Below are 13,259 nucleotides of genomic sequence, written 5' to 3'. Positions count from 1 at the left end.
GGCCACACACACACACATAGTGTCCTTACCACCCCTGGACTGCATCTGCGCAGTTTCGTACCGCTGCGGCGCGTTTTGCAAAAACCGTTCTGCAGCGGCGCGGTTTTGCCCTTCACCCGCAGCCTGGATTGATAGTCATTGTGGGTGTGGGGGCCGCGGGCCAGGACTTTTGTTTGAACAAAGTTTTGACAGTACATTTCTGTCGGGCCTTGGAACAGCTTGTGAGTGGTCACTGAAGACCTTCACAGTTGGTGGCGGCGGGGCAACGATCCCCGGGACATTACGACAACATGTCGTCGACGGACAAGCTGGTGATTCCGGCCTACAAACAGAGCTCCGAGCGGGAGTTCAACGAGTGGTTCCGCAACCTGCGGACCGCGGCGAAGCAACACAAGTACCTCCTCGACATCATCGAGGTGGGCACCATCCGGCCGGGCGCGGAGCGCGAGGCCGAGGCGGTCGCGCTGCACGTGCGCTACAAGAACATCGGCACTGCGGACGGCCTCATCCCGGCCATGATCGACAAGTTCTTCAAGGACCTGTCGGTGACTCTGTCGCGCCAACTCTACGGTGCGCTGCAGAACGCCGTCAAGGACGACGACACGCTCGCCGAGATGTTGGCGGACGAGGACGCCGACCACTACGACGACATCAAGAAGGGCATCGCGGCGATCAAGTCGCTCATCGAGTCGGAGGACACGAACTCCAAGAACGTGCGCACGAAGGCGCTGCGCGCGGATCTCGAGAAGGCGTACTCCCCCGACGCTCTCAAGGACCTCACGTCCGCGAGCCTCGCCAAGTTCAAGACGGGCATCGAGCAGGCGAACAAGTTGCTCAAGGACTCCCAGTGGCACCTCCCCGACGAGGTGATCGAGGAATACATCCTCGACGCGATCGCCGCCAAGGGGGCCACGCTCGGCGCAAACATGCGCGTGCAGATCGGCATACAGCGCCAACTCGCCGCGCAATCGGGCAAGACGTACGGCCTCAAGGCGTCCACGCTCGCGATGCAGGGCATCCTCGACCAAGACAACGCGGACCGCGCCAACGAGGCCAAGGCGGCTGCGCAGGCGGCGTTCGAGGCGGAGATTGCCTCGCAAGGCGTGCTCAAGGAGAAGCTCGCGGCCGCCGAGTCCCAGGTCGCCGCTCTCCAGGCGCAGATCAAGTCCGACAAGGGCGGCGGGGACCGCGGCGGCCGCGCAGCCGCTGGGCGCAAGCCGTGCCCCCACTGCAATGGGTTGCACGGTGGCAAGTGCATCGGCGACCTCATCTGCAAGGGGGTCCCTGTCGCCAAGGTGCTCGAGGAACTCCCCGACCGCATCGACCACGAGACGAAGGTGCGCATGGCCCAGTCCTCGTACAAGAAGGTGTGCGCCAAGTCCCCCGGCCGCACCCTCCCGCACGACCCCTTCAAGAAGTCGGACTCCACCGCGACCGACCACGAGGAGGTGCGGGCGGCGCTGGCCGACTCTGTCACCCGCACGTTCGACCCGGACGGCATCGTCGGCGGCTTTGTCGCTGGCGTCGGCACCGACCAGGTCGAGGACACCTTCCCCGACTCCAACCCCACCGACACGCCCGCCATCCTCAAGGCCAAGACGGCGGCGCGCAATGCGGCGGAGGCACGGGCGCGCGGCGGGCTGTGGGTCAAGTTCACCTCGTTCGTCACCGCGCTGCCTCGCCCGTACATCGGCGCTTCCATCCTACTCGTCCTGCTCGCGTGCCTCATCCCGGTCTACATGGGCTCGCCTGCCTCGATCGGCACGCCTGTGGCCGACGTCGTGGACGAGCCCTCGAACATGGGCGTGATGGTCGAGTCCGTCACCGCACTACCCCTCGAGCTGTCCACCGGGCCGGCGACTGGCTCAGGTGGCGGAGCAGAGTACGCCATCGAGGAGGACCCGCTCCAGCCGATCTACCGCAAGGTCGCGGGCGACATGTTCCGCGCGGTGAATGACATCGACGTGCCCAAGACGGTCCCGCTCGTCCTCTCGTACACGTGCATCATGCTCGCCATGTACGTGGCGCGCATGGACGCGATGCAGGCACACGCGCTTGTCGGGCATGTCAAGGTCGTCGACGCGTACGACACGACCGCCGGTGTGAACATGCCGGGATCGTATGCCGCTGGCGTCGACTCCAAGGCGGGCATGAACATGTTCCCGACGCCCGACTACTTCCCTCACGGGTGGCGCGAGCCCGAGAAGCCCATCTACATCCGCTGCGCAAACAACGACTACCTCAAGGCGAAGGGCGTCGGCACCGCGTACGCCTTCGCGCTGGCTGACCCGACCAAGCCGCAGGACACCAAGGTTGTGAACACCGAGTGGGTGAACGCGCTGTACGCGCCCGGACTCGCCATGCCTCTCGTCAGCGTCAAGGAGTGCAAGGCGCAGAACATCGTGGTCCGCTTCGACCTCTGCCCACCACGCTTCAACTACCCCTCCGGGCAGACCATCTACTTCGGGGAGGACTTCAACATCCACCTGATGCCGCTCGGCGCATCCGTCGGCGCCAACGCCGCCAAGGCCATCGTGCGCGGCAAGCCGGGGCGGCGCCCGACGGATGGCACCTTCTGGCGGCACGCCCTGTGCATCTCCGGCGACGCGCTAAAGGACCTCAGCAAGATCGCGGACGGCGTGCCAGACCTCTCCAAGATGGACCGCAACGAGGGCCTCGACGACGCCGCGCTGCAGGCGAACGCCAAGTACCACGCGCGGCGCAGCACCGGCCGGCCACTGGCCACTCGCTTCGGGGGCTCGTCGCACTACGACCTCTGGTCGCCCAAGGGTGTGGTAGGCGTCGATGGGCACTGCTACGCACTCATGGTCGTCGACGAGCAGTGTGGGCGCTCCTGGAGCTCCCCGAGTCACTTGTATGTTCGTCCTCCACCCTTGAGGAGGCTGCGCAATTGTGCGCGCGATAGTAGGAGATGCAGGAGTCGTCTAGCTTCTTCAGATCCTCAGCCTCGCTACCCGATGCGAGGATGGGGGGCTGTTGAAGACCGACGCAGCCGTCTAGTCGACGGCCACACATACACACATAGTGTCCTTACCACTCAGGGACTGCACCTGCGCAGTTTCGTACCGCTGCGGCGCGGTTTTGCAAAAACCGTTCTGCAGCGGCGCGGTTTTGCCCTTCACCCGCAGCCTGGATTGATAGTCATTGTGGGTGTGGGGGGTGTGCATGGCCTTCCGCCCCGCTGACACGCGCGAGCGGGCCGCCGCGGCACTGCGGGTCGCGAGCTGTGTCGCCTTCTGCAGCGTCTGGGTGGCCCTTCACTGGAGCCAAATCGACGGACTGCACTGGCTGTGGGTCCCCTCGGCTGCCGCCGTCGGGCTGCACAAGTGGCGGAGGCACGGTCTTGCGGCCGCGCGCGACGAGGTCTGCGGCGCGATCTACGACTTTCTGCGGCCGGCGGCGGCCTGCCTCCGCGCGTGGCACGACCCGAGTTGGCGCGAGTCGTACCAGCGGCTGATGCTGGCGCTCAACACCGCCAGCTGCCACTTCACCTCGTATGGCCCGGTGTGCAAGACGACGTGGATCCTCGCCTGCGCGCCGTACAAGCACGGCGTGCTAGCGGTGTGGGACCAGGCCGAGCACTTCAGCGGCGGCGTCCCGCCAGCACTGCTCGCCGGGTGGCTGCTCGCCCTCGTCGTCACCTGGCAGTGCACCGTCGTCGCAAACAACCTGTCGCACCACCGCTACTACGCCCACCGCTCGTACGACACCTCCCGCCCCGTCGCGCTCGCCCTCGGCGCGCCCCGGCTGCGCCACCAAGCTCGAGGCCCCGGAGCCTCCCCGACCCTTCCCCGGCCCCCTCCTGCAGGCGTGCTCGGTTGCGCCGCCACCCAGCGAGGCCCGCTCTGGTGGTCCTCCAACCACCGGCGGCACCACCGCTTTTGCGAGACGGCGGAGGACCCGCACAGCCCCGCGCAGCAGGGGGTGGTGTACGCGCACTGCGGCTGGGTCTGCGACCGCGTAAACTTCCCCATCCGGCCAGAGTACTGCGGCGAGTGGCTCGAGCGGCCAGAGCTGCTGCTGCTCGACGCGAACGTCGAGCTCGTCTCGTCGCGGCTGCGCGGCTGGCTCACGCGCGGCGTGCTGCGCCTCCTTGTCTGGTGCGCCGCCGCGGCTGGTGCGCGCGCCCCGCCCGCGCTTGTGCTCTCCACGCCTCGCCCGGCTCTCCGCCATGCTCCCCGCCATGCTCTCCGCCCTGCTCTCCGCCCACCGCCCCTTCGCTCGCTTCTCTCTGCCCTGGCCTCCCCGGCCGCCACCGCCGGCACTGCCCACCTCCCCCGCCGCTCCCCCGCCAGGTGCGCCGCCGAGCTTGCGGCTGCAGTACCTCACGCGCTACACGACCGACACGCAGCTGCTCGCGCTCTCGCTCTCGCTGCATTGGTCGAGCTTCGTCAACTCGATGTGCCACGACTGGGCGCCCGCCCCCTCGTGCGGCGGCGGCGGCGGCGGCGGCAAGGGCCCGTGCGTCGGGCTGAGCATACCTTGGGTCGGGCTGCTCTCGGGGGGCGAGGGCTTCCACAGCCGCCACCACCAGAACGCGCGCAACGCGAGGCACGCCGAGCGCGCGCTGCTCGACCCCGTGTACCTCGTGACCTGCGCGCTCGAGCGGCTCGGCCTCGTGTGGAGCGTGCAGCGCCAGGAGGCGGCCGGGGAGGCGAGGGCGGGGCAGCGGGCGGACTTGAAGGCGGACTGACAAAGCCAGGACATAGCCGATAAGAAAATAGTTTACAGACGAGTAGATAGAAAGAGTAGTCATAGGCACACACCAAGCACGAACACCCACACTTATCACTTTGGAGGATCAACATGCTGGAGGCAAGGTCCGTATCGGTATCGCGCGTACAGTAAAAAAAATTTGCTTTAATCCAAAATACTCGGCACAGTGCTATCCCCTACCCCCCCCCCCCCCCCCTGTCCTCTCCGGACTAGACATGTGCGCTACATTGCCTAGGGGTGGGGTGGTGGGGCCTATTGGGGCATAATGGCTTGTTGTAGTGGATATGAGTTGTGGGCGTGTCTCGCTGGCTTTCGCCAGCCTTTGCAGGCATCCTAAGTTCGGCGGCTCAGCCTCCTCTGCGCCAGGGATCGCGCGGGGCGCAGCACGCCCTGTGTCGTCTGCGCGAGATCCTAGTCCCTGGTTCACCGAGGCGCCCCCTACAGGGAGTCAGCTCAGCCGCGTTCCTTGTAGTGTGATGCCTTTAAGTCTTTAGGTGTTTGTTGTGCTAGCTTGTGAGGCCTTGACAAACTTGATCTCTCGTGCGTGAGTCGTCGCCTCTTCTGTGGTGAGGTGGTCGAGTCCCACTCTCCTTAGTTCTTCATTCACTCGCCTGCTCAGTCGTAGTCTGCCGTAGTAATCAATCGTCCCCATGGGTTCTACTTTGTCGCTTATTTCTTTCATGGTCGAATCGCTGACTCGGTCGCTCTTGCGTCTTATTCGTCGGAGCCTAGTTCTGGCCTCCCCCGAGTACGCTTGCATGTTTCTCACTAATAGGTTCAAGACCGCCTTCCAGGTTTGTTCGGGTTTGATGTCTTCTTCTTCGTAGAAGGAGACTATTATTTGGTTCCACATGTGTAGATGAAGTGCGTTGTGGACCTCAGGCGTGTCCGCCGAGGTTCCGATGATGGTGAGTAGTCTCGGCGGAGGTATGCTCAGTGACTCTCCTTGTGCAAAGACCGCCCGGACGACCGGGCACCCGTCGAGGTGTCTCAGCGTTTCAGAGGTTCTGTTACAGAGCCTGCACCTCGTGTGTGTTGTGGTGTCTAGTCCGTACGCCTTGAGCTGTTTCCGGAGGACCAGCCTCCTGTTGAGAATATGTCTACAATAGTTGTCGGTAATTGTAGGCGGGACCAGAGTGCTGTGTATCGCTCTTGCAGCGTTAATCCATTCTTGAGGGTGGACTATTTTGTTGCTTGTCTCCACTCTGAGGCGGAATCTTGACGAGCTGTCATGCGGTCGGTCGGGTCGCTGCACTCGTGCCCTGGAGTCTTTTCCTCCCTCTCTTATCCACCCTGGGTTCCGTAGGAAGTCCTTCTCCCAGTTTCTGAGGATCCTGGGTTGGGTCATGCCCTTTCTGCTCAGATACTTTGTGATGTCGCCGACGCTTATCTGATCGAGTGGTTTGTCGATCCCGTCGAATGTGTATGTCTCCGGGTGTGGCCAGGCCACCTCCTCGCTCTCCTTGTAGCCTTGCGCCCACTGTAGGGCTGGTAGTGGGTTGTGTCTGAGGAATTCGTCCTTACTTATTTTCGTTCCTGGGTGGACCATTCCTTTGGCGTCTTGTTCGGCTAGCCAGTATTCCTCGTACCATTGACCAGCTTTCTTTTTGAGGGTTCGCACCAAGTACTTGTGGTTGTTTTCTACTGTGTCGTCTCTGTCCAGGTAGGCGTATACTCGTATTGGTTCAAATTTTTCTTTTGGTGATGGGGATGGGCCCGTTGTTGTTTGTCGAGGCTGAGTGCCTTTGTTTGTGACTATTGGGCCGTCTCGTAGGTTCAATATTTTGACTTTGAGCTCTAGCTTGACATTAGTGGGAAAGATTCTGAGCTTGGCCGCTACTGGCGGTCTTTGTAGCATTTGCAGGCTTCGGTCGTAGCCGTGCCAGATTTCCCTTCTTAGGAGGTTGGCCTTCCTGTGCGCGGGGTTGAGCCCCCTTTTGTTGAGAATTATTCCTAGCTCGTGCCAGGCGTAGTGCACCTTCGCTCGATCTGTGGTATGCCAGTGGCCTCCTCTCAGCGGCACGATTATCTGTTCGTCTGTCGATCTGTATCATCTGTTGTCGAGGTGCGTCCTTGGAGTGAAAATAGAAGTTCTGCAGCTTCGCTAGGTGGCCCTCTATTTGCACTGGTACCGAGATATATCGTGAGCCGCATCCTTCCACTAGTGGATCTCTCGTCCTCGTTATGGTTTGAGAGTCGATCCTGATGAAAATGGCGGTGCCCCCCTTGGGGTCATCTTTGGTGGCCGGGTTGTGATACGCGTCCCATCCCAGCGTCCTGGCAGTTGCTACTAGGTCGAAGCGTCCGACGTCGTAGTAGTGCATCTCTTGTCCGAATATTGCGTCTACGTGGTCTCGAGTTGCTGCACTTAAAATGCTTACTAGCCTTTTCCTAGAACCGTTAAAATTGTACGTGATTAACTTAACCATTGTCTTGGTGGGGTGGTGAGGGGCGGTCGGGCCCCTGACGGCCTCCCCGACCGCGACACACTCCTCCCGTTGGCCTGCTTCAATTCTGGCAGTGAGCATCTACACAGCGCACAGCGTCGCTACTCCCAGATCATTCATCATGCAGCATGGCTCGGCTTTTGGAATGCGTTGCAGCTACCGGGCGTGGCTAGGCGGGAGGCGGTGCGCTTCATCGCCGTCAGCCAGTACCAGGCGGGCGCCTTCCTCAACGTGCAGGACCCACTGGGCGACGCGGCCAGCAACATCGGCCGCCTCGGGCACTGCGGCCGCCATAACAGCCTCCTCGCCGCCCTGGCCAAGGTCATGCGGAGCGTGTGGGGCATGCTCGTCGAGGTTGAGCCGCGGGACCACCTCGGCTACTCTAACGACTACCGGCCCGACGTCTCGGTGGCGGGCGCCGGCCGCTCGCGCTCACGCCTCATCGGCGACGTCAAGTTCAAGGACCCTCTCTCCTCCAACCCGGAGGACGTCGGCCAGCGAGGCGCTTTCGTCGGCCTCGGCAACACCGAGCCCGGCACGAGCGCGGACGTCTTCGGCCTCGAGCAGCGCGGCGCTGTCGGGGACGGCGACTTCAGGCCGAGCGACGGCGGCGGCTATGTGGCGTACAAGAAGGCGGACTAACGCGCACGCCCTCTCGCGCTCGGACACCGACGTGCAGATGTACCTGTTCGAAACCTTCGGCGGGTGGTGCAACGCGGTCAAGCGGCTGTTCTACCAGATGAAGGACAAGAGTGCGGGTCAGGAGGCCCTAAAACGGCGGGAGGGGTAGGGGTGCCGCTGTAGGGGTGTGGAGGGGTCGGGAGGGCGGGAGTGTGGACCGTGACCTAAAGCCCTCCACCGGCAGAGGTGTCAGGCGGCAGGGCCCAGGAGGGGTGGGGGCTGGGAGGGCTGGCCAAAAGCGAGGCGTAGGGGAGGGCTCGTGGCCCATTTCTTTTTTCCTTTCTTTTTTTGGGTCCTGTGGGCACCCTACCCGGGGCCCCTCTCAGCTCTCACACGCGCGCACACACGAGCCGACTAATCGACTTTTTTCCCGCCTCTCTCGTCTCTGGCGATGCGCCCACGGCCATGCGGTTCAAGGGCCTTGCTCGCCCCCGGCCTCCCCCTCAAAGGCTCGCCTGCGCGCCGCGGTGCGCTTCCCACCCGCGCGCTGCTCCTCGCGGAACGCCTCTGGCCGGCGCGTGTCCAGGTAGGGCTCCGCGCCGCCTCTCGTCGCCAGCTCCAGAAAAAGCTGCAGCTGCTCTTCCGAGCGAGCCAAGTCCGTGTACCAGCGCGCCCGCAGCGCCGCCGCCTCGGCGGCGGGCAGCGCACCTGATTCACAGGCCCCTGCCCGTGAAGAGGCGCTGCTCGCAGCGCGGCATCAGCCTCGGGTGGCGGGCGGCGCGCCGAAAGGGGCGCCCGATGCGTCGCGGCGGTCAAGCAGCCGCTGCAGCACGAGTGCGGCGGCGACCGATACGTTCAGCGACTCGGTGAAGCCGCACATGGGGAGGAAGACGCGCCTGCGCCACAAACGCTCTTTGTTCTGCCTTCACCGCGCATGCGCCTACCTGTCCACGCCGGAAGGCAAGCCGCGCCGGTCGGCCGCCGCCAGCATCGTCTTCGAGACGCCGGCGCCTTCTGAGCCGACGACGACGGCGAGGCGGGGCAGGGCCGGCTCGCCGGCGGCGTGCGCGCAGAGGGGCGCCGCCTCCTGAGACAAGTCCGTCACCCACAGCTGCCGCCCGTCCGCCTGAGCGGCCGTGGAGGTACGCTCAGGAGGCGCGACAGTCCCGCTGGCAAAGTGTGCGTGCTGCGTACGGAGGGCGGACGGAGGGCGGACGGAGGCTAGTGTCTCCCGCCGGTAAGGAGTGGAGCGTAGGCCGCCTTTGCGGCGGCGATGCACTCGGAGGCGGTCCGGAAGACGCGCACGTCGAGGCGGGCGGCGTAGAGCTGCGAGCGGCGCACGCCGAGGAGCGGGTCGTAGCTCACCTGCAGCCAGCTTTCTGCTTCTCAGTCCTCACAGCGCACTCCTCTCCTTAAAAACGGCCAGTGGCTCGCCTCCGCGAACCCGCGCTGCGCCGCTCGCGCCGCGTGCCGCCGCCGCGCGCGGCTGCCTGCGAGCTGGCCCGCCGGCGCCGAATCCGCGGTCGCCGGTGTGTTGGCCTCCACGAGCATCACGCGGTGGACTCCGAGCGCCTGCGACCCATGCGGGAGGCCGCTCTGGAGGCGTGCGGAGAGGCGCGGCCTTTGAGTCGGCGAGGGGAGAATCGACGTCTGCTGTCTATCAGTGCGAGGCGTGCGCGTGTGTTTGCTCGTCCGTGAGACTGGCGGACGGGCGGACCTCGCAGGTGCGCAAGACTGCCACATGATTGAGGTCGTCGCAGCAGTTCTCGAGCACCAGCGCGATGTGGTCCGTCCGGCCGCGCAGCACCGTCTCCGCCTTGCGGGCCAGCCGCAGCGGGTCCTCGGCCGAGTCAAAGAGCGGCGCCGGCGTCGATGGCGGCATCGGCGGCAACAGCTTGTCCGCTGCGGGAGTGCGCTGGCGCTTGGCACGCTCGGCGCGGCGCGCTGCCTCGGACTGCGGAACGAACGTCGCCACGCACCGCTCGCACTTGCGCACGGCGTCGCGCCGCTTGCACTGTCGCGCGGTGAAGGCAGTCGATGGCTTCATCTGGCTGCACATACTGCAAAACAAGAAGAGACGGCGGCTGCGGCGACGTGCATTCATGATGAGTGCGACGGCGACCAGGCCGCCGGCGAGCAGGCTGACGGCAGTCGAGCGAGTGGTCGCTGGCGGTAGCATGGAAGATAGATCGAGGATTCGAGGTGTTTAGATTCGAGGTGGCGCAGGAGCTGTGGCGTCGTCGTCGGGCATCAAGCAGCCCAACAAATTGCCGCGAGGTCGAAGCGAGCCGCAACCAAGCGCGAGCCGCTCGGCATTTCTTTTCTTCGGCACCGTGCTGGCCGCCCGTTTATTTCTTTTCTGGGTGTCATGTAACATGCCAATCCTGGCGAGCAGAGGCACACGCACGCACTCTCGAGGTCTCTTGGAGCAGAGCCCCGGCGGAGCAATGGGTCCCTCGGAGGGGTACCCTGGGTGGGCGGTGGGCGGAGAGCGCAGCCCAGCGAGCTTGAGCAGCGCGGCGTACCGCCCGAAGCTCTCGGCTGCAAAGGCGCCGTGGCGCCACCGCTTGTCGCGCCACTTGCCCGGCCGACCGTCCGGCGCGCGCGGCACCTCAAGGAAGTAGGGCGGGGCGGTCGAGAATCGCACAATCATTGTGCGTAGCGATGCTCCAGTGAGCGTACCTTTCCTGAAGGTATCTCCAGCTGGACACGTGCATGCCTCCACGACGATAGCTGACTGTGAAGCTAAAGCTCTCGCCCTCAACGTTACCCTCTGCCTCTCGCAGGATGGTGCCAAGGTTGAAGCATCTGCGTGTCTCGCCTTCCCGCCAAAAGGTGGCAAAACCCTGCCGCCTCCTCGTCTCCCCTTGTCCCTCACGATCACCGCCCCGCAACCGTAGGTGCATCTGGAGCGGATCTCTCCACGGTGGGATGCCTGGTCTCTTCCGGGTCCTCTCCGCCCGGTTCATCTTTTTCATCTCTTCTCTGTATGTGGGCTGGCTCTTCCAGAACCTAGTTCCTCGCTCTTCCATGTTGAGCTTTGGTCGCAGTGTGCGGATCAGTCTCCTCTCCACTCGCTGCGCCTCCCGTTTGCTCGCGCACACAACAAGCGGCACGGTAAACCAGGTGTGTGGCCGCGCTGCTCGGTGTGCCATGTATCGCCCATGTCCACCGCACCCAGCCTTCCTGCAGGTGTGGTATTCGCGCGAGTGCTTCACGGTCCCGGTGAAGTGCTGCTCCTGCCTGGTTCGCCACGCTTCGGTCTCCCCAATATAGACTGCTCTAGTGCCCTGTAGGCTAAACCTCGCATACACGATAGCACGCTTATCGTCCGCCTCCACCTCATCAGCACTCTGTATGAGGTCTGCTAGTCGTTCAAGCGCTGGGATGCGCACCGCTCGTGTGAGCGCCCGTATCCACGGTTGTGCGAGCGTGTGGAGCTCGGCTACCCATCGTTTTGCCTTAGTCTGTACCCGAGTCTTTTCTCCTCCTTCCCTCGGGAGGCAAAATTCCTTGACGAAGGCCTGGATAGCCCACATCTCCCGTGTGACGCGGGTCACCGGCATCGTGACCGAACTCGAAGCCGCCAAGTCAACGCTTGAGGCGCAGGTTAAAACCGGCACTGCTGCACTAGTCGAAGCGCCAAAAGTTAGCGTCGTCGCCGGCATTTGCATATGGCTGTCCTCACCAGCCTACCCAATGCTGCTAGCGTGTCGGCCACCCTCGCCGGCAAGCCCAACATTGTGCTATTCCTCCAGGACGACCAGGACTTCCTCGAGGGCCGCGCCTCGCTGCGGCCTTTGCCAAAGGCACTCTCCCTCATCGGCGACCGTGGTGCATTCGCAGAGAACTGGTTCGTGCACACTCCAGTCTGCTGCCCGAGCCGCGCCGAGCTGCTCACGGGCCGCTATTTTCACAACCTGCGGATGCCGAGCGGCGGCGGCGGCGGATGCATGCACGTCCAGACCGGTGTCGCTGGCCGCGAGGACAAGGCGAATGCTCACTCGTTTGCAAAGCACCTCGTGCGAGAGGCGGGCTACACGGCGGGCTGGTTCGGCAAGCACCTCAACGCCTGTCCACACGAGCCGCCGCCTGGCTACGACTGCCCCACCTGCCGCTGGTTTGCAAACGGCGGCGCCGAGGACACCGAGCCGGGAGGCTACCTCGGCTGCAGCTTCTCCGACTTTGCGGGCGGTGTGCCCTCGAACGGCACCTACAGCCGAAACGGGACGTACCGGTCATGGCGGCCCGGCGCCCCGACGGCGGGCGGCTTGCGGCTACCGCAGCACGGCGGCTACGTCACATCGATCATCGCAAACCTGTCGCTCGAGTGGCTGCAGACGGTCGGCGGCAGCCGCGCGCCCCGCGACGCAGACGGCGCTCTGCTGACGCCCTTCGTGCTGACGGTGGCACCAAAGGCGCCGCACTACCCCGCCACGCCCGCCCCGTGGTACGAGGAAGGCACCTGGGTGGACGAGGAGCGCGTGCGCGCCCCGCGGACCGCGTCCTTCGGAGTCGCTCCCTCGCGGCTGGCAGATCACCACGGCATGATCGCGGGCCAGGGGCCGCTGCTGCCGCACGAGGTGAGCGCCATCGACCGCCAATTCCGCAAGCGCTGGAAGGCGCAAAAGCCCCGTCGATGGGATTAGAGAACCGACATTTCTCATGCTCACACTTCGACGATACTCTCATCAGGCCCTCCTCTCCGTCGATGACGCCATCGCCGCCGTCGCGGCGTCGCTCGAGTCGCTCCGCCTCTGGCGCTGGACGTACTTCTTCGTGACGTCCGACCATGGGCGGGCGGCACACACACACACCCTCTGGACGCCACCGCGTGTGGCGCACTCTACAGCATCCTCCAGACACACCCGGGACACCGCTCCAAGCACACTACAGCATCCTCCAGACACACCCGGGACACCGCTCCAAGCACACTACAGCATCCTCCAGACACCGCTCCAGGCACACCCCCACACCCCCTCTGCACACTGCGGTAGGTACAACCTCGGCCAGCACAACCTCCCCTCGTGCAAGCTCTCCGTGTACGACCACTCGATCCGCGTGCCCATGCTCCTCCGTGGGCCGGGCGTCTCGCCGCAGTCCTTCGCCGAGGTCGGGTCCAACGTCGACCTCGCGCCAACCTTCCTCTCCCTCGCCGGGCTCGACCCCCCCTCCGCCCCTGGCCCGCCGATGGACGGCGTCTCGCTGCTGCCGTGGCTGCTCGCCGCCGCCGCCCCCGCCGACCTCCCCGCCGCCACGCGGCAGCACACCTCCCGAGGCGGCAGCCCGGACGCAGCCTTCCCCCGAGCCTTCCGGGAGCCTTCCTCTAGGAAGCAGCTCGCGCGCGAGGCTGTGAGGCTCGGCACGCCACGGCCGCACGTCCGCACACATCACTGGGTCTCCGCCTCCCTCCGCCCAGCCGCGAGCGCGTGCCCCGAGGCCGGCCGACCTGCC

General features: G+C 64.8%; 3 protein-coding genes across 3 annotated transcripts in view; 2 read left to right on the top strand and 1 right to left on the bottom strand.

Moving 5' to 3' along the window:
• Nucleotides 1-290: 290 nt before the first annotated feature.
• EMIHUDRAFT_118006 (hypothetical protein) lies at nt 291-4,714 on the top strand (the record flags this gene model as incomplete). The annotated part of the gene is made up of 3 exons (XM_005771707.1): nt 291-2,761; nt 3,264-4,138; nt 4,317-4,714. 3 exons carry the CDS (start codon nt 291-293, stop codon nt 4,712-4,714), a joined length of 3,744 nt encoding a protein of 1,247 aa, XP_005771764.1.
• A 4,031-nt stretch (nt 4,715-8,745) lies between these two features.
• On the bottom strand, nt 8,746-9,984 carry EMIHUDRAFT_118005 (hypothetical protein; the record flags this gene model as incomplete). Its single annotated transcript, XM_005771706.1, has 4 exons — nt 8,746-8,931; nt 9,111-9,170; nt 9,210-9,377; nt 9,523-9,984. The coding sequence occupies 4 exons, from the start codon at nt 9,982-9,984 to the stop codon at nt 8,746-8,748; spliced, it is 876 nt and encodes a 291-aa protein (XP_005771763.1).
• Nucleotides 9,985-11,346: 1,362 nt separating this feature from the next.
• The window catches only part of EMIHUDRAFT_470091 (hypothetical protein), a 2,672-nt gene continuing 759 nt past the window's right edge, over nt 11,347-13,259 (top strand). Inside the window, exons 1-3 of the mRNA XM_005771705.1 lie at nt 11,347-12,388; nt 12,501-12,601; nt 12,803-13,157. Coding sequence (XP_005771762.1) covers nt 11,480-12,388; nt 12,501-12,601; nt 12,803-13,157 — 1,365 coding nt within the window. The 5' untranslated portion in view covers nt 11,347-11,479. The remainder of the gene's footprint in view (nt 12,389-12,500; nt 12,602-12,802; nt 13,158-13,259) is intronic.

This window comes from Emiliania huxleyi (genome assembly GCF_000372725.1).
Source record: "Emiliania huxleyi CCMP1516 unplaced genomic scaffold EMIHUscaffold_373, whole genome shotgun sequence".
NCBI lineage: Eukaryota > Haptophyta > Isochrysidales > Noelaerhabdaceae > Emiliania > Emiliania huxleyi.
This window is presented reverse-complemented; position numbering and strand designations above follow the sequence as displayed.